The following is a 24,493-nucleotide window of genomic DNA, read 5'->3' as shown; positions in this document are numbered from 1 at the left end:
TTTCATCTGGCCGGGATCTTCAGCTCTCACTGGATCGGTTTGCAGCCGAATGTGAATCGACCGGAATGACAATCAGCACCTCCAAGTCAGAGTCCATGGTTCTCGCCCGAAAAAGGGTGGAATTCCATCTCCGGGTTGGGGAGGAGACCCTGTCCCAAGTGGAGGAGTTCAAGTACCTAGGAGTCTTGTTCACGAGTGAGGGAAGAGTGGATGGTGAGATTTACAGGCAGATCGGTGCGGCGTCTTCAGTAATGCGGATGTTGTACCGATCCGTTGTGGTGAAGAAGGAGCTGAGCCGGAAGGCAAAGCTCTCAAGTTACCGGTCGATCTACGTTCCCATCCTCACCTGTGGTCATGAGCTTTGGGTCATGACCGAAAGGATAAGATCACGCGTACAAGCGGCCAAAATTAGTTTCCTCCGCCGTGTGGCGGGGCTCTCCCTTAGAGATAGGGTGAGAAGCTCTGTCATCCGGGAGGAACTCAAAGTAAAGCCGCTGCTCCTCCACATCGAGAGGAGCAAGATGAGGTGGTTCGGGCATCTGGTCTGGATGCCATCCGAACGCCTCCCTAGGGAGGTGTTTAGGGCACGTCCAACCGGTAGGAGGCCACGGGGAAGACCCAGGACAGGTTGGGAAAACTATGTCTCCCGGCTGGCCTGGGAACGCCTCGGGATCCCCCGGGAAGAGCTGGACAAAGTGGCTGGGGACAGGGAAGTCTGGGCTTCCCTGCTTAAGCTGCTGCCCCCGTGACCCAACCTTGGATAAGCGGAAGAAGATGGATGGATGGAGTTTGTTAAAAAAAAATGTCAGTATCAAATGGAAACAAATTTATATTATAAATACGTAATTTTCCAATCGAACGGAGCCTGGCAGTCACATGAGCACACTCAAACTACACACTGTAAAAAGTGACATGACTTTAAATGAGGCGATGTCAATGTTTACCTTCCAAGCTAGGAAAGATAACCTTCAAATTCGTAAATGTGTCAAGAGAAGTGTTGTTATTTCAGCCTACAAGAGGTCTACTTCCAGCGAGAGAAAACAGATGTTTTAGGACCTTTTAGCTGAACGTATGCTAACATTAGCAACTATGAAATGTCCATCTTTTGTAGTGCACGTTGTAGTAGTCACTCTCGCAAGTATTATTCAAAAATAGCTACCAAATACAGCAGAAGTTATTCCGTACTTAGTCGTTTTTTTACTCAATACTTACTTTTTCTTATTCAAGCAATTTATTTGGATGACTACTTTTGACTTTTACTTGAGTCATATTAAAAACCCCAAACCAGCAAAGTTTGCACGTTGTGTAAAGCGCAAATAAAAACAGAATACAATGATTTGCAAATCCTCTTCAGCCTATATTCAATTGAATACACTACAAAGACAAGATACTTAACGTTTGAACTGGAAAACGTTATTTTTGGCAAATATCAGCTCATTTGATGCTTGCAACATGTTTCAAAAAAGCTGGCACAAGTGGCAAATATCACTGAAAAAGTTGAGGAAGACTCATCAAACAGTTATTTGGAAAATCCCAAAGGTGAACAGGCTAATTGGGAAAAGGTGGGTGCCATAATTGGGTTTAAAAGCAGCTTCCATGAAATGCTTAGTCATATACAAACAAGGATGGGGCGAGGGTCACCACTTTGTGAAAAAAAGCGTGAGCAAATTGATAAGGAGTTTAAAAACAACATTCCTCAACGAGCTATTGCAGGGAATTTATGGATTTCACCATCTAAGGTCCGTAAAATCATCAAAAGGTTCAGAGAATCTGGAGAAATCGATGCAAGGCCAAAAACCAACATTACATTTTGAGTTGATTTTGAGAGTTCTAACTAGAAAATGGCACGGATTCAGTCATTGTCTTTCATTGGATTGTTTTCCTGATTGGCAAGGTGAAGTCACATGGTTCAAACACCATAAATCCAAAATGTTCCTTGCCTAATTAGGAAAAATGGGTGCAATTTTGTGGTTGTGGTTCAGAAAAGTAAAGAAGAGTGTACCTGACAGTGAAAGATGTACTCGGGTGTTGCCTTTTTGAACTTGATGTTCCACACCAGGGCCACACCGTCTGGGTCATGGGGAGCATCTTCATTGTTGTTATAGGAGGCCACGAGCAACTCAGGATACTAAATGGCAGAGAGAGAGAGAGAGAGAGAGAGAGAAACAAACTTGATAGTCAACACCTTTCATTGTGTCACCAACTGAAAGTCTTACCTGAGGGGACCAGTCAAGACAGGTGACAACACGATGTTTGGACCAATGCTCGTCGTAGAAAAGTCTACTGAATGACAAACTGGAGCCTCCAGCCAGATCTCTAGAAACACACAGCACATATCAGTGTTTCCTAACCATAGGATGAGGGCAGGGCCCATTGTAGAGGCCTGCCAAATAATATAAGTTTCCCAGCTGTGGTACTCAGTTGTAATACACTTGTTCACCGCTTATGACAGTAATGACAATATCAAGCAAACAGAAGAAGTCTGAAACTAAAGTCAGAGAAGTTTCTTAAGTGCAAAAATAATGACTAAAGTGGTGAAGCTGTATTTTGGTCTGCACTTAAATTTTATTGACAGTTTAGTTTAAAAACATTTTTTATTATTTATAAATGGATGTAATTGCATGTATTTTAGCACTACATAATTGTATGTACTTGTATTTTCTGTCAGTTATTCATAGTTTGCTTTTTATGCACTGTTTGATTAGTAGTTATTTTTCTTATCAGCCTGACCTAAGGTTGAGATTTATGTGTTTAAGAATCATCTTTTTGATAAACACATGCTTTCATATCATTTGACAAGGTTGTAAACTGTAAGTCGGTGAGATAGATTTGTTTTATTATTGTTCTTCATGTTAGAATTATTGTCTAAATCCGGGATGTAACAACAAGAAAAAGAAAAAAAAAACTTTAATATCATTAATATACCGCATTTTTCGGAGTATAAGTCGCTCCGGAGTATAAGTCACACCTGCTGAAAACGCATAATAAAGAAGGAAAAAAACATATATAAGTCACACAGGAGTCTAAGTCACATTTTTTTGGGAAATGTATTTGATAAAACCCAACACCAAGAATAAACATTTGAAAGGCAATTTAAAATAAATAAAGAATAGTGAACAACAGGCTGAATAAGTGTACGTAATATGACGCATAAATAACCAACTGAGAACGTGCCTGGTATGTTAACGTAACATATTATGGTAAGAGTTATTCAAATAACTATAAAATATAGAACATGCTATACATTTACCAAACAATATGTCACTCCTAATCGCTAAATCCCATTAAATCTTAAACGTCTAGTCTCTTACGTGAATGAGCTAAATAATATTATTTGATATTTTACGATAATGTGTTAATAATTTCACACATAAGTCGCTCCTGAGTATAAGTCGCACCCCTGGCCAAACTATGAAAAAAACTGCGACTTATAGTCCGAAAAATTTGGTACTGATACCATGAATTGATTGACATAGACCCGGACTTAAACAAGTTGAAAAACTTATTCGGGTGTTACCATTTAGTGTTCAGTTGTACGGAATATGTACTGAACTGTGCAATCTACTAATAAAAGTTTGACTCAATCAATCAAACAGACGGTATGGTTATCTGGATTAATCACCCCTAGTTCACATTAAAGCTTTAGGCGTTAGCTTCTTGGGTCGTCCTGCTCGCTGTCGCATGCTTAGCCATTCCTAGTCCTGTATTCATCCAGTGAGAACGCTACGTGAAGAAGCGTTGTGGTGCCGAATAGTATTTTAGGATGTCGTTGTGCTTTGTGAAGCCCTTTCAGGCATTTGAGATTAAGGGCTAAATAAATCAACTTTGCTTGGTTATTGAATCTTCTTCAAATCGAGAGTAAGATTTAGTGTTAATATTACAATGGCCGTGGGCCCTCTCTATAAACAGCAGGGGCCTCACAAGGCCTATTTTAGGGGGGCTCAAGCCCCCCTAAAATATTCTTAAGCCCCCCTAAATAATTTGGCATTATATTTTATTTTATTTATATTTATTTTCTTTTTTGTAACAAATACATGCCGAAATATTCATTTTAAAGTTGCCCGAATAAGAGTTTAAAATAAATAATGATACAACCGATCATTATTCACTCAGTTTCCCCTCACTTCTGCCTACTGGCGCTGACAAGAGAGACGCGCAGCCGCCATCTTGGAGTGGTGATCCACTCCACTCAGTGCAATTCTTTTGGCAAGAGCAATGAACTGTCAGCACATTTTATCTCACTGAATACCACTGATTTTCACGCGCTTTTTTGTCATATGTGTAACTATGATAAAGGACATTGCTCGGTTGGTAGAGTGGCCGTGCCAGCAACTTGAGGGTTGCGGGTTCGATTCCCGCTTGTGCCATCCTAGTTACTGCCGTTGTGTCCTTGGGCAAGACACTTTACCCACCTGCTCCCAGTGCCACCCGCACTGGTTTAAATGTAATTTAGATATTGGGTGTCACTATGTAAAGCGCTTTGAGTCCCTTGAGAAAAGCGCTATATAAATATCATTCACATGTTTTGGCGTGTTCATAGTTTGCTTAACAGTAATAGAATATTCTCATATGCTTTAAGTGACCAGACGTCCAAGATCAAAACTGGGAATAATAATCCAAGAGAAGGAGGGAAAAAAAGGTCAGCTATTTTTAAGTTGAAGAAAAAATATGATTAAGTTATATATACATGTGTATATCCTACGTAAATAATGTATGAATATACTAGATATCTATATATCTTACAGACCAATAGACTGTATCTCTGTTGCTGCAACAGCAGAGTTTATTATGTCTTGACACTTTGTATTGATATTTTGTATTACATTCTTGCCGTAAATGATCATGTTTACAGTGATTGTTTTATATGTATTTTCATGTATGTTGGTTTGGATAAAAGTGTCTGCCAAATACTTAAACATATACAAACACCTGAAAGTCTTTATAATCTGCTAAAACCATCAATCTGTTTCACTGGATTAAGAATAAAACCAAAGTCTGTCTTACCCAACAAAGTTAGTTACTTGAAGACTTATTTACGGTTACAGTTATATTGTTAAGAAAGTATTGTCTTATATTTTGCCTAAAATGAGAATGCATTATAATCAGTGGTGGCTGGTGAATTTTGTTTTAGGTGGGGCTGAAAGTTTGTAAACCAAATACCTGTAGGGGCGTCATCCTCCCCCAGAAGATTTCTTTGTGATTTTCACTTACAAATATTGAAGATAACTCTGTGGTCAAGCTGCACAAAACTTTGTGTCTGCAATTGTAAGTAATTTAGTTTTTAAGTTTTGTGTTTCTTGTAGAATCTATATACAGTAGTATACATCAGCCTATTGTTAAAATAATGAAAAAAACATCATTAAAAATGTATTTGTTTTATTGCATTGATTTGTTACATTAATAGCTGTTGTATTATTATTGGATGGCTTGTTAAACATTTCATGGGATATTCAGAGGGAGGAAAATCCAAGACATTTAACAATAAATGTAAAATGAATAAATACATAAAGAGAAAAAGAAAAAAATGGTTAAAAGGCATCGTCTCGTGCATTTTTTTTACCGTCCCCGGGACGACGGGACATCATTAATGTCAAGCCCTGGAAGTTTCATTTTATTGTTTTCATTATTTGTTTCAGCATTGCACTTTTAAGATGGTCCCTCAGCTCAGCTCCCTCATGTCTCCCGGCTGGCCTGGGAATGCCTCGGGATCCCCCGGGAGGAGCCAGACAAAGTGGCTGGGGAGAAGGATGTCTGGGCTTCCCTGCTTAGGCAGCTGCCCCCGTGACCCGACCCCGGATAATCGGAATAAGATAGATGGATGGATGGAATTTCTAAGTCTTTGTTAGCCGTTTGTGAAGTTTTGCACACGTGCGCTACGTTCGCTCACATCTTGTTCAAATCCTGGGGGCTAAGCCCCCCTGTCCTTAAAAGCTATTGACGCCCCTGATATACAGTATATAGTTGGGCTCTAAGGCCAAAAAGAAATCTCTTACCTGCTGATTCCAAACATGGAAAATAAATACGGTCCACTCACCCTTCCTTGTCCTCCAGGGCTCGACCGCTGTAGTCGAAAAAGATGTCGGCGCTCTCGGCCAGAGCTCGCTCCATCACCCGGATGCTGCAGTCGAAGAACGTCTGAAACTCGCTGGAGTGAAGTATTTGCTGCCTTTCCTCCTCCGTCAGTTCCCGTAGCGCAGGGCAAGGACCTGGCGGGAGAAAACATGGAAGTTTCTGTTCCCTTGTGTTCCATGAGTACCTCAAATTACGACTTCTACTATCAAGCTTGTGACTCTAAACACTCGTCGCCCATTGACATGAATTGAAATCGATCCATCCATCCATTTTTCTACCGCTTGTCCTTTTTTGGGTCGCTGGGGGTCGCTGGAGCCTATCTCAACTGCTTTCGGGCGGTAGGTGGGGTACACCCTGGACAAGTCGCCACCTCATCACAAGGCCAACACAGATAGACAGACAACATTCACACTCACATTCACACACTAGGGCCAACTTAGTGTTGCCAATCAACCTATCCTCAGGTGCATGTCTTTGGAGGTGGGAGGAAGCCGCAGGACTCGGAGGGAACCCACGCAGTCACAGGGAGAACGTGCAAACTCCACACAGAAAGATCCCCAGCCCGGGATTGAACTCAGCACTACTCAGGACCTTCGTATTGTGAGGCAGATGCGCGTTAAATAACCCCTCTTCCACCGTAATGCCCTGAATTGAAACCCATTTATTTTTTGCTTAGCCCCTCAAACAGCAAATTTTTAACATGTAAAAGGAACATCTAACTTTTAGAGTCACTTTTCTGTACTGTAAAGGTAAAATTTGAATGACAATAAAAAGGGTACTCCAAGTGTAAGTCTAAGATACTGCTGCACGATTATGGCCAAAATAATAAGCACGATTACTTTGATGATTATTCAAATCACGATTATTTACTATCCATCCATCCATCCATCCATTTTCTACCGCTAATTCCCTTTTTTGGGGTCACGGGGGGCGCCTCTGTTATGTAAAATATATTTTTGTTTTAAACAAACAGTATGTTAACTGGGTGTTCATTTCCAAATTAAGTGTAACAAAAAACAATTCTTCAGTTATAAAATAGATTGTACAAAAGTAAAAATCAATATGCCATTGCCGACTGCCATCATAAAGTGCAAACAAGTGACAAAATAACTCTAAGGAACACAGTGCACTACCGCATGTGTCTCTCCTAACAAAAACACTATTCCATCCGTTGTTTATGCCAGTCTTTGAGAGGTGGATGAATAGGGGGTCCCTCGCGACACGCTTAATGTGACGCTCGTCTGTACGTCCGCGTCTTGCACCGCGGGCGGGCAGCTTGTTCCATGAGCAACTATAACTCTGTTTGGATTATTAGCTTCATGTCACGAGCAAACAAAGAAGACAAGTGTCTTTAATGTTTAACCTGTCGCCTCAACTCAGTTATTTGTTTCAATGTGCATACCAGTGCAGCTTTGCAGTGCAACTTGTTGCAGCGTTTGTTTGTTTGTATGCGTAGGAGCATTTCCAGGTTTACACGAAGGTGCGGTGGAGGATGCCTAGAGAACGGCGAGGCGTGCGGGGGTGTTCCGTTGTTAAAATGCGGGTCACTCTACGGGAGAGAAGGGCACCGATGTAATAATGAATTTAATTTTCAAAACATTTTCGGGAGCTACAGACGACCACCTGATCAATTTAGTATACGTCTACCTCTCACTCACTCTTACTCACATGTTCATATACATGTTCATACACATGTTCATACACATGTTCATACACATGTTAATACACGTGTTCATACACATATTCAAATACAAATACATGTACATGTACATGTTCCTACACCTTTTCATACACATATTGATTTCCAAGATGGCGGCGCCTGGACGGGCTGCGACATCGCGGAGCTCCTGCTAAAAATGGAACATTTGGCAGAAATACCGGACAATTCCGCAAACTTTATGGATGGCTCACATCGTGGTCACTACGTGATCACGTACGACCGCCAGACTCTTCTGGATGTGGACAGATCGGGCCGTTTTGGACTGATAGACGCGTGCTTGCTAGACCTGCTAACTAGCACGGGACTACTTCGGCGGCTACATCCAGCGGCCTGTGAAGCAGGGGAGTATAGTAGCAGCGGGGGCCGTCTACGGAGCAGACGCCAGCGGTGGGATCGGAAACGTGGATGCCGAGCGGGGCTAAAAACAAAGCAGAAGGCTAATCCCCACAGAACACCACTTCCCTCCATCCTGAAGCGGGATTTAAATGGAAGATGTGAGACTACTGGTCTGGGTAAGGAGTCAGTTAAATTAGAACAAGTTTTTTCTGCTTTGATTGTTTCAGAGTTGGACATGCGTTCTACTGAGGTGGCAAACTGTGATGCGTTCAGTTTATCAAAGCAACAAACAAACAATCGGAAAATTCCCGTCCTATCAATTCCTAGATATGGTCGTAATTATACTAAATGCACTGGGGATAATAAACACAACATTATTAATATTGCTACTACGGATAATTTGATCAAAAATTCCCTAAAACAGCCCACTACCTATGATATAGGGTTTTTAAACATAAAATCATTGTCTCCCAAAACGTTGTTAGTTAATGATATCATCAGAGACAACAATCTTAACGTCATCGGTCTCAGCGAAACCTGGCTTAAACCAAACGACTTTTTTGCGCTAAATGAGGCATGTCCTCCTAACTTTACACATGCGCATATTGCCCGTCCCTTTAAAAGGGGTGGGGTGGTCGCACTAATATACACCGAAAACTTTAACCTTAGTCCTAACATAAATAATAAATATAAATCGTTTGAGGTGCTTACTATGAGGGCTGTCACACCGCTGCCTCTACACCTGGCTGTTATCTACCGCCCCCCAGGGCCCTATTCGGACTTTATCAATGAATTCTCAGAGTTTGTTGCTGATCTAGTGACGCACGCCAATAATATAATCATAATGGGGGACTTTAATATCCATATGAATACCCCATCGGACCCAGCGCTCCAGACTATAATTGATAGCTGTGGTCTTACACAAATAATAAATGAACCCACGCATCGCAACGGTAATACGATAGACGTAGTGCTTGTCAGGGGTATCACCGTTTCTAAAGTTACGATACTCTCGTATACTAAAGTATTGTCCGATCATTACCTTATAAAATTTGAGGTTCAGACGCGTGTTCGTCAAACTAATAATAATAATAACTGCTATAGCAGCCGCAACATTAATACGGCCACAACGACAACTCTTGCTGACCTACTGCCCTCGGTAATGGCACCATTCCCAAAGTATGTGGGCTTTAACGACGCCCTGCGCGAAACCATTGATAACATAGCACCGCTAAAGTTAAAAAAGGCTCCAAAGAAGCATACCCCTTGGTTTACAGAAGAAACTACACTCAAAAATTACTATGTCGAAAGCTGGAACGCAAATGGCGCACGACTAAACATGAGGTGCACCATCAAGCATGGAGTGATAGTTTAATAACTTATAAACGCATGCTTACCTTAGCTAAAGCTAAATATTACTCAAATCTCATCCACCGTAATAAAAACGATCCTAAATTTTTGTTTAGTACGGTACCATCGCTAACCCAACAAGGGACCCCTTCCAGTAGCTCCACCCACTCAGCTGATGACTTTATGCAATTCTTTAATAAGAAAATTTAAGTCATTAGAAAGGAGATTAAAGACAATGCGTCCCAGCTACAACTGGGTTCTATTAACACAGATCCGACTGTATTTACGGCGGATTGTGCCCTCCAAAATAGTTTCTCTCGTTTTGAGGAAATAACATTAGAGGAATTGTTGCAACGTGTAAATGGAATAAAACAAACAACATGTTTACTTGACCCTCTTCCTGGGAAACTTATCAAGGAGCTCTTTGTATTATTAGGTCCATCAGTGCTAAATATTATAAACTTATCACTTTCCTCGGGCACTGTTCCCCTAGCATTCAAAAAAGCGGTTATTCATCCTCTTCTTAAAAGACCTAACCTCGATCCTGACCTCATGGTAAACTACCGACCGGTGTCTCACATTCCCTTTATTTCAAAAATTCTCGAAAAAATTGTTGCGGAGCAGTTAAATGAACACTTAGCGTCTAACAATCTATGTGAAACCTTTCAATCCGGTTTCAGGGCAAATCACTCTACTGAGACAGCCCTCGCAAAAATGACTAATGATCTATTGCTAACGATGGATTCTGATGCGTCATCTATGTTGCTGCTCCTCAATCTTAGCGCTGCTTTCGATACCGTCGATCATAATATTTTATTAGAACGTATCAAAACACGAATTGGTATGTCAGACTTAGCCCTGTCTTGGTTTAACTCTTATCTTATTGATAGGATGCAGTGTGTCTCCCGTAACAATGTGACCTCGGACTACGTTAAGGTAACGTGTGGAGTTCCCCAGGGTTCGGTCCTTGGCCCTGCACTCTTCAGCATCTACATGCTGCCGCTAGGTGACATCATACGCAAATACGGTGTTAGCTTTCACTGTTATGCTGATGACACCCAACTCTACATGCCCCTAAAGCTGACCAACATGCCGGATTGCAGTCAGCTGGAGGCGTGTCTTAATAAAATCAAACAATGGATGTCCGCTAACATTTTGCAACTCAACGCCAAAAAAACGGAAATGCTGATTATCGGTCCTGCTAGACACCGACCTCTAGTTAATAATACAACTCTAACATTTGACAACCAAACAATTAAACAAGGCGACATGGTAAACAATCTGGGTATTATCTTCGACCCAACTCTCTCCTTTGAGTCACACATTAAAAGCGTTACTAAAACGGCCTTCTTTCATCTCCGTAATATCGCTATAATTCGCTCCATTCTGTCCACTAAAGACGCCGAGATCATTATCCATGCGTTTGTTACGTCTCGTCTCGATTACTGTAACGTATTATTTTCGGGTCTCCCCATGTCTAGCATTAAAAGATTGTATTGTACCATATGTCCCGGCAAGAAATCTGCGTTCAAAGGACTCCGGCTTATTAGTGATTCCCAAAGCCCAAAAAAAGTCTGCGGGCTATAGAGCGTTTTCATTTCGGGCTCCAGTACTCTGGAATGCCCTCCCGGTAACAGTTCGAGATGCCACCTCAGTAGAAGCATTTAAGTCTCACCTTAAAAGTCATTTGTATACTCTAGCCTTTAAATAGACTCCCTTTTTAGACCAGTTGATCTGCCATTTCTTTTCTTTTTCTCCTATGTCCCACTCTCCCTTGTGGAGGGGGTCCGGTCCGATCCGGTGGCCATGTACTGCTTGCCTGTGTATCGGCTGGGGACATCTCTGCGCTGCTGATCCGCCTCCGCTTGGGATGTTTTCCTGCTGGCTCCGCTGTGAACGGGACTCCCGCTTCTGTGTTGGATCCGCTTTGGACTGGACTCTCGCGACTGTGTTGGATCCATTATGGATTGAACTTTCAAAGTATCATGTCAGACCCGCTCGACATCCATTGCTTTCGTCCTCTCCAAGGTTCTCATTGTCATCATTGTCACCGACGTCCCACTGGGTCATCATTGTCACCGACGTCCCACTTGGTGTGAGTTTTCCTTGCCCTTATGTGGGCCTACCGAGGATGTCGTAGTGGTTTGTGTTGTGGTTTGTGCAGCCCTTTGAGACACTAGTGATTCAGGGCTATATAAGTAAACATTGATTGATTGATTGATATTCAAATACATGTTTGTGTACATGTACTGTACATGTTCATGTACATGTTCATGTACATGTTCATATAAATGTTCAAACACATGTTCATACACATATTCAAATACATGTTCATGTGTTCATGTTCAGGGGACCGCGTGGCGTTGTTGGGAGAGTGGCCGTGCCAACAACCTGAGGGTTCCTGGTTCGATCCCCACCTTCTACCAACCTCGTCACGTCCGTTGTGTCCTTGAGCAAGACACTTCACCCTTGCTCCTGATGGGTCGTGGGTAGGACCGTGCATGACAGCATCAGTGTGTGAAAGTGCGTGTAAATGGGTGAATGTAGAAATAGTGTCAAAGCGCTTTGAGTATCTTGAAGGTAGAAAAGTGCTATACAAGTATAACCCATTTACCATGTACATGTGCATTTACCTGTTCATACACCTATTCAAATACATGTTCATGTACAATTTAATGTACAGTACATGTTCATATAAATGTTCATATACATGTTCTTAGACATGTACATGTTCATATACAAGTCCATATAATAACAATAATGGAATACATTTATATCGCGCTTTTCTATTGTTAGATACTCAAAGCGCTCACAGAGAAGTGGGAACCCATCATTCATTCACACCTGGTGGTGGTAAGCTACATATGTAGCCACAGCTGCCCTGGGGTAGACTGACGGAAGTGTGGCTGCCAGTTTGCGCCTACGGCCCCTCCGACTACCACCAATCATTCATTCATCATTCATTCACCAGTGTGAGCGGCAACGGGGGCAAGGGTGAAGTGTCCTGCCCAAGGACACAACGGCAGCGATTTTGGATGTCAATAGGTGGGAAGCAAACCTGCAACCCTCAGGTTTCTGGCACGGCCGCTCAACCCACTACGCCATGCCGCCCCTTTACATGTTCATATATACGTTCATATTCATGTACTGTACAGATCCAAATACATGTCCATATACATGTTCATGTTCATATACATGTTCATGTACATGTCCATGTACATGTTCATATACATGTTCATGTACATGTTCATATACATGTTCATGTACATGTTCATATAAATGTTCATAGACATGTTCTTATACATGTACATGTTCATATGCATGTCCATATACAAGTTCATATACATGTTCATATACATGTTCATGTTCATATACACGTTCCAATGTATGTACTGTACATGCCCATATACATGTTCATGTTCATATACATGTTCATGTACATGTTCATATACATGTTCATGTACATGTTCATGTACATGTTCATGCACATGTTCACATAAATGTTCATATACATGTTCTTATATATGTACATGTTCATATGCATGTCCATATACAAGTGCATATACATGTTCATATATATGTTCATGTTCATAAACATGTTGATATACACATTCCTATATATGTACTTTACATGTCCATATACATGTTCATGTTCATATACATATTCATGTACACTTTCATATACATGTTCTTATACATGTACATATACATGTCCATATGCATGTTCATGTTCATATACATGTTCATATACATGTACTTATACATGTTCATGTACACACTCATATACATGGTCATGTACATGTTCATAGGCAGCAGCAGCTTTATTTGTCCATTCTTAACATGTACAAGACACATAAGAACTGAAATTACGTTTTAGGCACAGTCCCGCTAAGAGCAGACATACGTTACAGGGGGGACAAGACGGGACCGCCAACAGATCGGCCACTTACGGCGCTTCTTAAAAAGGTGAGAAAAAGGTGACATTGGGAGAGGAGGAACAGTAAAAAAAAATGTCAGTCTATGGCTAGACCCCCAGGAGGGGTCCAGACTGAGTCCTAGGAAAAAAACTCACATAGCATGGCACACATAAACAAGGTACACATAATCACACCAACTTGCAACAGAGGGGGGTGGAGGGTTGAGGCCCTGGAGGCCGGCTGCAGCTATAGAGCGCTACTCAGCCATCCACAACCCCAGAGGAATTAAGCAGTGGTGAAGGCGTTGATTTGGAGAGGGGCATGTGCGTGCATGTATACCCTATTAACTTAGGTGAGCTGTTGAATGTTTTTGTGGACTGGGGCCGATCTCAAGTTTGACACCAGGTGTTGTTGGAAAAAAAAGGAAGATCAAAAGCGTCCATCTTTGATGAGTCCTCGGGAGTTCTTCAGAACAGCCTGTTCCTGACTGCATCAAGGCCATTCAAGGGAGTCAAATCATAGATTAAGATGTTTTTCTTCGAGAAGACTAAACAGTGATTTGCCTTCTCTGTGTCTCTGTGCTGGATTATCGAATTCCAATTCAATTATTCCTTCTCAGCAAGCTTTTCCAAGATGATATCCATTTTGCGATTCAAATCAGAAATCGCTCCAGTCTGTTCAATTGCGTTGAACAGTCGTTGGGCCCCTTGAGTGGCTGCCATCGTCTTCCGAATTTGACGATACACCAGAGCATGCCAAGCCCAATCAACAGGTGCCTCGCGATCACAGTTCCAAAAAGGTAGATGTCTTCCACGTCCTCGATGGAAAGGACTGAGGGGCACATGATTCTCCATTTATCACAGGAGTCTCTCACGTACACCGAAGCAATGGTTCCATCAGGGCAGCCAGACAAAGACAAGGACACAGAGAACAAGCAGGAAAGGAGGGAGCGAAGAAAAATTTGACCGCCCTCACATGTTCTTATACATGTACATATCCATGTACATGTCCATATACAAGTCCATATACATGTTCATGTTAAAATACATGTTCATATACATGTACTGTACATGTCCATATACATGTCCATATGCATGTCCATATCAGGGATAATGTTTGTTAAGAAATTATCGATGTCGATGCCATTATCGAATCCTCTTATCGAACTGAGTCCTTATCAAATCTCTTATCGAATCCAGTTGTTGTGTGTGCACTGAGTTCCAAAAGCCGTAGATGTTATGTGACTGGACCGGTACGCTGTTTATATGGAGAAAAAGCGGACGTGACTGAGGACAGCATTCGGCCGTTATAGGTTGAAGGTTTCAGGTGAGAGAGGACGCTAAAGGCATGCCCCCAGTTAGCATAGAGATCTGCTATGTGCGTTGTAAATAAAAAATTGCCGACAAACACATCACCAACATGGACGAGGTGCCCCTCATTTTTGACTTCCCGGTGAAGCACATTGGAGAAGAAGGGGACCAGCACAATAGCGAATCCATACGCACAACGGGGCAAGAGAAGTCGTCTTTTACTGTTGTGCTAGCTTGCTATGCTACTGGACAGGAACTGCCACCTATGGTGATTTTGGGGAAGACGCTGCCGAAAGAAAAGTTTCCACCTGGAGTCATCCTTAAGGCAAGACAAAGGAAGGAACTCCAACTGCTGCACATGGGTGTAAACTGGACGTTCAAACTGAAGTTGTGAGCGTCATGGGAGCGATGGATGACAGACGAACACAGCTTCACGAAAACTGGGAGGCAGCGTCGGGCGAGTTAAGCCACAATTTGAGAATGGATCGTTTGAGTTTGAGTTTATTTCGAACATGCAAGCATACAACATGATACATCACAATTTCCAATTTCTCTTTTCAACATGTTCGAAAAGGAGTAGGAAGAAGCAGAACTTATCTAATCCTACCCCTTAACTTTACATAACACTTGCTAGAACTTTTGTTCACTTCCTGTTCTCAATGTATTCATAATGTATACTCCATAAGTAATCACAATAAAAATAAATAAATAAATAATTGGTGAAGTAAGTTTTATTCCATACGATGAGAAAAGAAAGATATTTTTGATAATGAATGGGTGAATAAAATCAGAATGTTTATCATGGTTCTTCTTTTTTGTACTTTGTAAACACTTCCAGTTTGAAGAGTTTCTTGAAGTGGATGATATTAGTACATTGTTTGATTGCTTTGCTTAATCCATTCCATAATTTAATTCCACATACTGATACACTGAAGGTCTTAAGTGTTGTACGTGCGTACAAATGTTTTAAATTACATTTTTCTAAAATGGATGCTTGAGCTAACGTGTCTGCTTGCATTGTTGTTCGAGCTTTCGCGAAAGCCGGCATCTTTTCGGAGGAGTCCCACGGCAACAAGACTGACTTTGTAAATGACGAAAGGGAATCTGGAGTGTTTGATGGAGAACTTTATAGCTCGGTTGGTAGAGTGGCCGTGCCAGCAACTTGAGGGTTCCAGGTTCAATCCCCACTTCCGCCATCCTAGTCACTGCCGTTGTGTCTTTGGGCAAGACACTTTACCCACCTGCTGCCAGTGCCACCCACACCGGTTTAAATGTAACCTAGATATTGGATTTCACTATGTAAAACACTTTAAGTCACTAGAGAAAAAGTGCTATATAAATATACTTCACAAGTTGCCCAGCTGTTCATTTCGGACACAGAAGATGAGGACTTTGATGGGTTTGTGGATGAGGATTGATCAAAACATAATGTGAGTAAATTGATGAATACTTCAATAAAGTACAACCAAACTGGGCTTTCCTCCTGCTGCCTTTTTAAAACAGCGTCCATGCATGCTTGCGTATGTTTTAAACTTGCGTATGTTTAACACGCCTGTGACCTAAAATACGCTGCGCCTTTTTTATGCGTTAAAGACAGAAATAGCACCCGTAACTGACAAGGCGCCTTTTAATGCGGTGCTCCCTATGGTCGCGAAAATATGGTATATTCGCTTCGATGACAGTAACCGGTTCTCAAAAAGGGATTGGAATGCACGGAATTGTTTTTTTGTTTTGTTATCGAAGCATCGGGAAAACCGGTTTTCGAACATTATCTCTAGTCCATATACATGTTTATATACATGTTGGTGTGCAAATACATGTTGATATACACATTTATATACATGTCCATGTACATGTTCATGTACATGTTCATATACATGTTCATATACATGTTCATGTACAGGTTCATGTACAGTACATATGAAGTGGATGGATTCTTATTGTACCACATATTTTGTTGAAAACCCTTGATTGAGCTCATGAAAGATGGGAGTACAAATCAAAGTGTTGCTTGTCCAACAACTTATTTATGAATAATCAGCTAAAAATGATTACTTTAAATATGAATGTCTGTGCCTAGTGTGACGGCTTGTGTGCAGCCACTATGACTGTGTATTGATCAGTACAGTATGTTGCGATCTGTGACTCAGATCTTCACATGTTTATTTTTCCATCTTTGTTTCATTCTCTTCTGACCCACTTACTTCCTGTTTAGTCCGTTACCATGGTTACACATTGATTTCACCTGCTCCTCGTTTTCTACACACCTGGTTCTCCTTGATTTCTCCCTATATAAGCTTTCCTCTTTTCTTTGTTCAGTCTCGGATCCTAATTTGCCCACGCGCAACAGTGACGACTCTCGACCTGCATCTTTGTATGTATATTCTCGCTAGCTTTTACGCTAAGCCATTTTGTTTATTCCAGCTCACATGCTGAGGAATTGTTTTTCTGTTTTTGGTTTGCCTTCTCTTTACAGCAGTGTTTTTGTTCCTAGCCTTTTATTATTTAATAAATCCATTTATAACTTACCTTGTTGTGTTCATCGCTTCGACGCATCCACGGAAGAACCAATCCGGCATTACAATGCCACACAAGCGTCACAGTAGGATCCGAGCATCAAAATGTTTTTCCGCGTCGAAACCACGGGAGGAACCCTTCGACTTGGGTTTGTGGTTGGAGCTCGTGGCTTGGGAGCAGGAAAGACTTGACTGTGGGCCTGAAGTCCCCTCCGAAGCCGTTCGCGCTGCCCCGAAGAGGCGGGGGGTCCAGTGGAGAGGCCCCCCGCACGGCAGTAATGTTCCAGCACCACTTATTCCTCCCCATGGACACAGCAAGTTTCACCCCGTCCAGGATTCACCCGTCATTACCGGTAATCCTGCTTGTTTTTTTTCAAATCATTCCTTAAGCTGCCATGATACTTTTTCTGACACAAGCGATGACGTCAATTGGGGAACGCCCACCGGTGACGCAACACCGGCCTCTGTTGATGACATTTTTTCAGAAGATTTTTATATTGTGGACAGTAATTCTCATTCCCAACCTTTTTTGAATATCAATAACATTCATGACAAGATACAGAATTATCAGGATATTTTTTCTTATTATTCTAGTCAACCTCAGTCACCTAGTTTTTCTCCTACACCTCCTTTAAAACCTCATTCTCCGGCCAAGTCCAAGGTGTTTCCTCCCTTTTCTAAAGGAAATTCTGGACAAATTAAAGGGGAGGAGTCGGCCCGCCTCCAAGCCTCCCACCACCCTCCCTTAAGGTCAGTCCCTGACCATAGGGAACGGGTCTGGGATCCCCGTCTGGAGGAAGGGGCTATGACCTATAGCTGTGCTACGGAGGTAGCACAGATACTACCCTCTAAACCACAGCCACCATGTAGACCTCCTCCACCTGTTTTTCCCCCGGCCAAATCTCAACGGCCTTGTAGACCTCCTCCACCTGTTTTTCCCCTGGCCAAGTCTCAACGGCCTTGTAGACCTCCTCCACCTGTTTTTCCCCCGGCCAAGTCTCAACGGCCTTGTAGACCTCCTCTACCTGATTTTTCCCCGGCCAAATCTCAACGGCCTTGTAGACCTCCTCCACCTGTTTTTCCCCCGGCCAAGTCTCAACGGCCTTGTAGACCTCCTCCACCGGTGTTCGGACTCGCGAGGTCATTACCTCCAGCACGTCCTCCACCACCGGTGTTCTGCACTGCTCCCAGTCTGGTTCTCACACCAGCACATGACTCTCGCCTGGTTTTCAAGCCAGCACTAGACTCCCACCTGGTTCTCACACCAGCCTCCGACCCAGAACTGGTTCTCATACCAGTTACAGACTTTAGCCTGGAGCCCACTCCAGTACCAGCTCCAGAGCTGGAGCCTACTCCAGTACCAGCTCCACGCCGCCAAGCGCCGGTACCAGCTCCACGCCGCCAAGCGCCGGTACCAGCTCCGCGCCGCCAAGCACCGCCGACGACGGGGCTGGAGCCCACACCAGCGTCGACGACGGGGCTGGAGCCCACACCAGCGTCGACGACGGGGCTGGAACCTTCACCTATGTCGACAGGGCTGGAGCCCACTCCAGTGCCAGCTCCTCGACAAGCGCCGGTACCAGCTCCACGCCGCCAAGCACTGCCGACGAAGAAGCTGGAGCCCACACCGGCGCCGACGATGAGGCTGGAGCTCACACCAGTCACGACTCCTGCGGCTCCCAGGCCGCCTCCGACGACTCCTGCGGCTCCCAGGCCGCCTCCGACGACTCCTGCGGCTCCCAGGCCGCCTCCGACGACTCCTGCGGCTCCCAGGCCGCCTCCGACGACTCCTGCGGCTCCCAGGCCGCCTCCGACGACTCCTGCGGCTGCAGCACCCGCATCATCCTCGCCAGCTGCACTCGGGCCTGCTTTGGCTGCAGTCCCCGCACCCTCGTCTGCTGCTTCCAAGCCTGCTGGGATTTCGGTGCTGAGGCGTCGTCCACCACGTCGATCACGGGCGTGGCCTCTGCGAGGTCATCCTCCTCGCCAGACACTCCCTCCTCCATGTCGGCCACGGATGTGGCCGTGCCCGGGTCGTCCGCCTCGCCGGGCACCTCATCCTGCGATGCGGCCACTAATGTGGCCTTTTCGAGGTCGCCCGCCAAAACTTTTTCGGCAGCGGCGTTCCATCCGCCGCCGCCACTTGACTTGTCCTCGGTGGATTCGGGGACACACGACTTGGCGACCCTCCACCGTGGCCTCCCTCCGCCCTCCCTTCGTTTGTGGACTCTGTTTTTGGGGAGGGGGTTCAAGTTGTTTCTTATTTGTTTTTGTTTTCTTTGAGACATCTGGAATCTGTCTTTTTGGGGGGGGGAATACTGTTGCGATCTGTGACTCAGATCTTCACATGTTTATTTTTCCATCTTTGTTTCATTCTCTTCTGACCCACTTACTTCCTGTTTAGTCCGTTACCATGGTTACACATTGATTTCACCTGCTCCTCGTTTTCTACACACCTGGTTCTCCTTGATTTCTCCCTATATAAGCTTTCCTCTTTTCTTTGTTCAGTCTCGGATCCTAATTTGCCCACGCGCAACAGTGACGACTCTCGACCTGCATCTTTGTATGTATATTCTCGCTAGCTTTTACGCTAAGCCATTTTGTTTATTCCAGCTCACATGCTGAGGAATTGTTTTTCTGTTTTTGGTTTGCCTTCTCTTTACAGCAGTGTTTTTGTTCCTAGCCTTTTATTATTTAATAAATCCATTTATAACTTACCTTGTTGTGTTCATCGCTTCGACGCATCCACGGAAGAACCAATCCGGCATTACAATGCCACACAAGCGTCACAGTATTTATTACTGTACATTGTTTTGTGTGAATGTCTTTCACTAAACGTAGATCAATTTAATCTAATCCAATGTAATGTAATGGAGTCTCGCTGGGATAGGCTCCGCAGGATAGAATGTGTGTGTGCTCCATCCATTACCTTCTTTGTGTTCCTTGTCATCTTCATCCTGCACCTCCTGTGTTTCCATCACTTCTTCATCTTCTTCCTCCTCTTCTTCTTCTTCTTCAAGACACAGAGAGCACTTGTGTTAATCAACAGCTGTTCACATTTTCTCTGACCTCCCGCTGTGAACCCTCCCCCGCCTCCCACCCCTTTTGTAGCCAAATAATCTTTGCCAGACTCGCACGGGAAACATTTGCTCCAAACTGGTTTTCTTACGCCATGCAGAGGATTTCCTGACGCTTTTGACCTGCAAATTCAATAAAGCTGTGTTGTCTCAATTCAAGTTAGGTCTCTTTCTTGAAACAAGATTATTCATGATACAACCTACATCTTGTGAGCATAAAAACATCATGACATGTTGAAAAAGCTTATTCCATCTAAAATATTTCTCAAAACAAGATCATTTCAAGATGTTCTCACCTAACAAGATATTCAAGATGCACTGTCTTGAAACAAGGCCCTCCATCTTGGTGTAACTCTGGTTATAAGTGATATTGTCTGAAATTAAGTTCATAGACACAATTTGACTAGAAATAAGACAAATATTCTTGGCAAGATTTAGAGTTTTTCCAGTGTAAGTGAGCATGAAAACCGAGAGTGTGCTGAGCATGTTTTCATGTGTTCACTTCTTAATGTCTTAGTGTCATCATGTCTTCATGTGCTCATGTGCATGCAAAGAGGAAATCAGCCCTCCTCTTCATGTCTTTCTCTCACCTTTGACCCCGAGCAATGGCGTGTGTGCAGAAGGGGAGTCCCACTACATACCTCCAATCAGGTCAGCAATTACACTTGACTTTCCAGGCGTGAAAGGTGGGGGTCAACACAGACACCTGCTTGTCAGACGCTGACCCCCAAAGTCCCCTCAGGCCGCGTGTTGCTAACCGAGAACAACTCCCTCCTCCTTTCTCTCGCCAAACACATGCTGAGAGACTCTGGAGACCTCGCTGACACTGTGGCGAGACACCTGTGCTTTGACAACACGCACGCACACACGCACGCACGCACACGCACACACACACAGACACACAGACACACACACACACACACACACACACACACACACACACACACACACACACACACACGGGGCCCTCGCCCACAGTGCCAGGGGTGGTGAGGGGTTAACTGGCGCAGGTCAAACTGACAACAGGCGCTTAGTGCACTGGAAGGAAGTGACTGCATCAATCTGATGTGACCCCTCCCTGTTTTTACACACACACACACACACACACACACACGCACACACTCGATGTGTTTAAGTCAGCCGGAGTAAGACCTTGGGCAATGTTCAAGCACTGTCTTAGAAGTCGCTGGCTGTCGGGATGAAGAGTGTTCATGAGGAGGATGCGTGGAAGTTGTCCATGACCTCAGTGCCCTCCAAGACTGCCACTGGCACTCTTTCTTGCTCTTGCTGATTTGCATACTACACACACACACACACACACACACACACACACACACACACACACACACACACACACACACACACACACACACACACACTCACACCCAAGAAAGGACTAATCGATCACCCATCCATCCATCCATTTTCTACCGCTTATTCCCTTTGGGGTCGCGGGGGGCGCTGGTGCCTATCTAAGCTACAATCGGGCGGAAGGCAGCATACACCCTGGACAAGTCATCACCTCATCGCAGGGCCAACACAGACAGACAGACAATACTCACACTCACATTCATACACTAGGGCCAATTTAGTGTTGCCAATCAATCTATCCCCGGAGTACCCGGAGGGAACCCACACATTCACGGGGAGGACATGCAAACTCCACACAGAAAGATCACGAGTCTGGGATTAAACCCAGGACTACTCGGGACCTTCGTATTGTGAGGCAGACGCACTACCCCCTCTGCCAACCAACCGAGCTATACCGTCCCCTGATCAATCACATCTTTCCATTGTTTATTCTTCAGCAAGTGTCCGAGTTTTACAGATATTCTACAAACACTAAATAATATAACCATGCTTCTTTTCATGGTATGTGTATGTATATGTATATGTATATGCATATGTGTGTGCGTATGTCAATTCACACACACATATGCATATATACAAAACCCAAAACCAGTGAAGTTGGCACGCTGTGTGAATGGTAAATAAAAACAGAATACAATGATTTGCAAATCTTTTTCAACCTATATTCAATTGAATGCACTGCAAAGACAAGATATTTAACGTTCAAACTGGTAAACTTTGTTATTTTTTGCAAATATTAGCTCGTTTGGAATGTGATGCCTGCAACATTTAAAAAAAAAGCTGGCACAAATGGCAAAAAAGACTGAATAAGTTGAGGAATGCTCATCAAACACTTATTTGGAAAATCCCACAGGTGAACAGGCTAATTGGGAAAATGTGAGTGCTATGATTTGGGTGTATAAGCAGCTTCCATGACATGCTCAGTCATTCACAAACAAGGATGGGGCGAGGGTCACCACTTTGTGAACAAATGCGTGAGCAAACTGTCGAACAGTTTAAGAACAACATTTCTCAATGAGCTATTGCAAGGTATTTCGGGATTTCACCATCTACGGTCCGTAATATCATCAAAAGGTTCAAAGAATCTGGAGAAGTCACTGCACATGAGCGGCAAGGCCCGTGACCTTCAATCCCTCAGACGGTACTGCATCAAAAAGCGACGTCAGTGTGTAAGGGATATCACCACATGGACTCAAGAACACTTCAAAAAAACACTGTCAGTAACTACAGTTTGTTGCTACATCTTTAAGTTCAAGTTAAAACAAATATGCAAAGCCAAAGCCATTTATCAACAACACCCAGAAACGCAGCCGACTTCGCTGGGCCAGACCTCATCTAAGATGGACTAATGCAAAGTGAAAAAAGTGTTCTGTGGTCTGACTAGTCCACATTTCAAATTTGGAAACTGTGGACGTCGTGTCTTCCGGACCAAAGAGGACAAGAACTATTCGGACTGTTATAAGCACAAAGTTCAAAAGCCAGCATCTGTGACCCTTCAAAAATTGGTCTCCTCTGTTGATTGGCAACACTAAATTGGTCCAAGTGCGTGAATGTGAGTGTGAATGTTGTCTATCTGTGTTGGCCCTGCGAGGAAGTAGCTCCTTTCGCCGGAATGCAGCTGAGATAGGCTCCAATGATTTGGTCAATTTGCAAACAGCTAAAAGTATGTACATAGCAAACTTTAAACTGATAGCCAAGGATGTACACCAATTCTTCTCAACAGAAGAGAACTATAACCCCAGAAAAAAATATAGTTACTGAGTCCTTCTTCTCAAATTGTTGAAACCATTGCATTCTAAGTACCACCATTGACATTTGAGATTAATAACTCATTTAAATCAAGCTCAAGATGTTTAGCAAATGTCTTCTTGTACTTTGTAAACACTTGTAATTTTAATCGCCTCTTAAATTGGATGATATCAGTACACTGATTGACTTCTTTGCCTGATCCATTCTACAATTTCATTCCACATACTGATGTACTAAAGGTTTTAAGTGTTGTACGTGCATACACATGTTTTAAGGTACATTTTTCTCTCAGGTTACATTTCTCGTCTTTTGTTAAAAATAAATTATTGTACATTCTTGGCTCGCAGGTTATTGTTTGCTTTGTGCATCATTTTAGCAGTTAGCAATCACACCAAGTCCTTGACTTTTAATATTTGATGTAACTTTGATGTAAATTGTCTTACAAATTGATAACAGGCAGTAATCAAATGTGTTTATAATTGCTCTGAAATGGAAAAGGGATTATATTAAATAAGCTTTGCTTCGTCATACTCCTTTTTGGACATGTAAAGATCAAATGAAAAATACGTCAAATATGTGACGTATCATATTGAAACTATGCATAAACTTAAACCAAGCAGTTGTTGCAAAATGTTGGTACCGCGTGTGAATGTTTAAACCTGAGCTTTGACCACGTTATGACGTGTTCCAAGGTCGTTCTCCGCTACATCCAGGTTTAATGTCCTAGTTTTAATAATGTAGTGTAATGGTAGTCCTTACTATTCTTAATTAGAGTTTGGCAGTTGTAATATGGAACTTTCAGGGCTATGTTCATGGCATATTAACATTTATGACGTCTTTTCAACAATTGCCATATTTCAAAGGCAGAAAACAAATCTTCAAACTGTGCTTGGGGCCCCACTTTGACGCCGCTGGTCATGTCTGTCCTACTTCCTTGGCCCTGTCATGCCCAGACCAGTGCTGAGGAATGTGTGCTGAGTAAGATGGGAGGAGCAAACAGAGAGGACAGAGCGACCGCATTGAAGAGGCCATCAAAGTGTCAAAGCCCGAGGAAGACCACAGGCCTCTGGACAGT

At 43.2% G+C, this 24,493-nt stretch overlaps 1 protein-coding gene across 3 annotated transcripts in view; it reads right to left on the bottom strand.

Annotated features, from left to right (window-relative positions):
* LOC133539965 (cytoplasmic dynein 1 intermediate chain 1) overlaps positions 1-24,493 on the bottom strand; it is a 167,196-nt gene that overhangs the window by 63,641 nt on the left and 79,062 nt on the right. For 2 of the 3 annotated variants that reach the window (XM_061882387.1, XM_061882389.1), the window contains 4 exons: positions 20,151-20,234; positions 6,035-6,206; positions 2,217-2,316; positions 2,003-2,128 (listed from right to left, as the gene is read on the bottom strand). In XM_061882387.1, the coding sequence (XP_061738371.1) occupies positions 2,003-2,128; positions 2,217-2,316; positions 6,035-6,206; positions 20,151-20,234 (482 nt within the window). The remainder of the gene's footprint in view (positions 1-2,002; positions 2,129-2,216; positions 2,317-6,034; positions 6,207-20,150; positions 20,235-24,493) is intronic. The other variant, XM_061882388.1, reaches the window with a different exon arrangement.

Source organism: Nerophis ophidion, linkage group LG21, assembly GCF_033978795.1.
Source record: "Nerophis ophidion isolate RoL-2023_Sa linkage group LG21, RoL_Noph_v1.0, whole genome shotgun sequence".
Lineage (NCBI taxonomy): Eukaryota > Metazoa > Chordata > Actinopteri > Syngnathiformes > Syngnathidae > Nerophis > Nerophis ophidion.
Note: the sequence above shows the minus strand (reverse complement) of the source record. Positions and strands in the feature narration are given on the sequence as shown.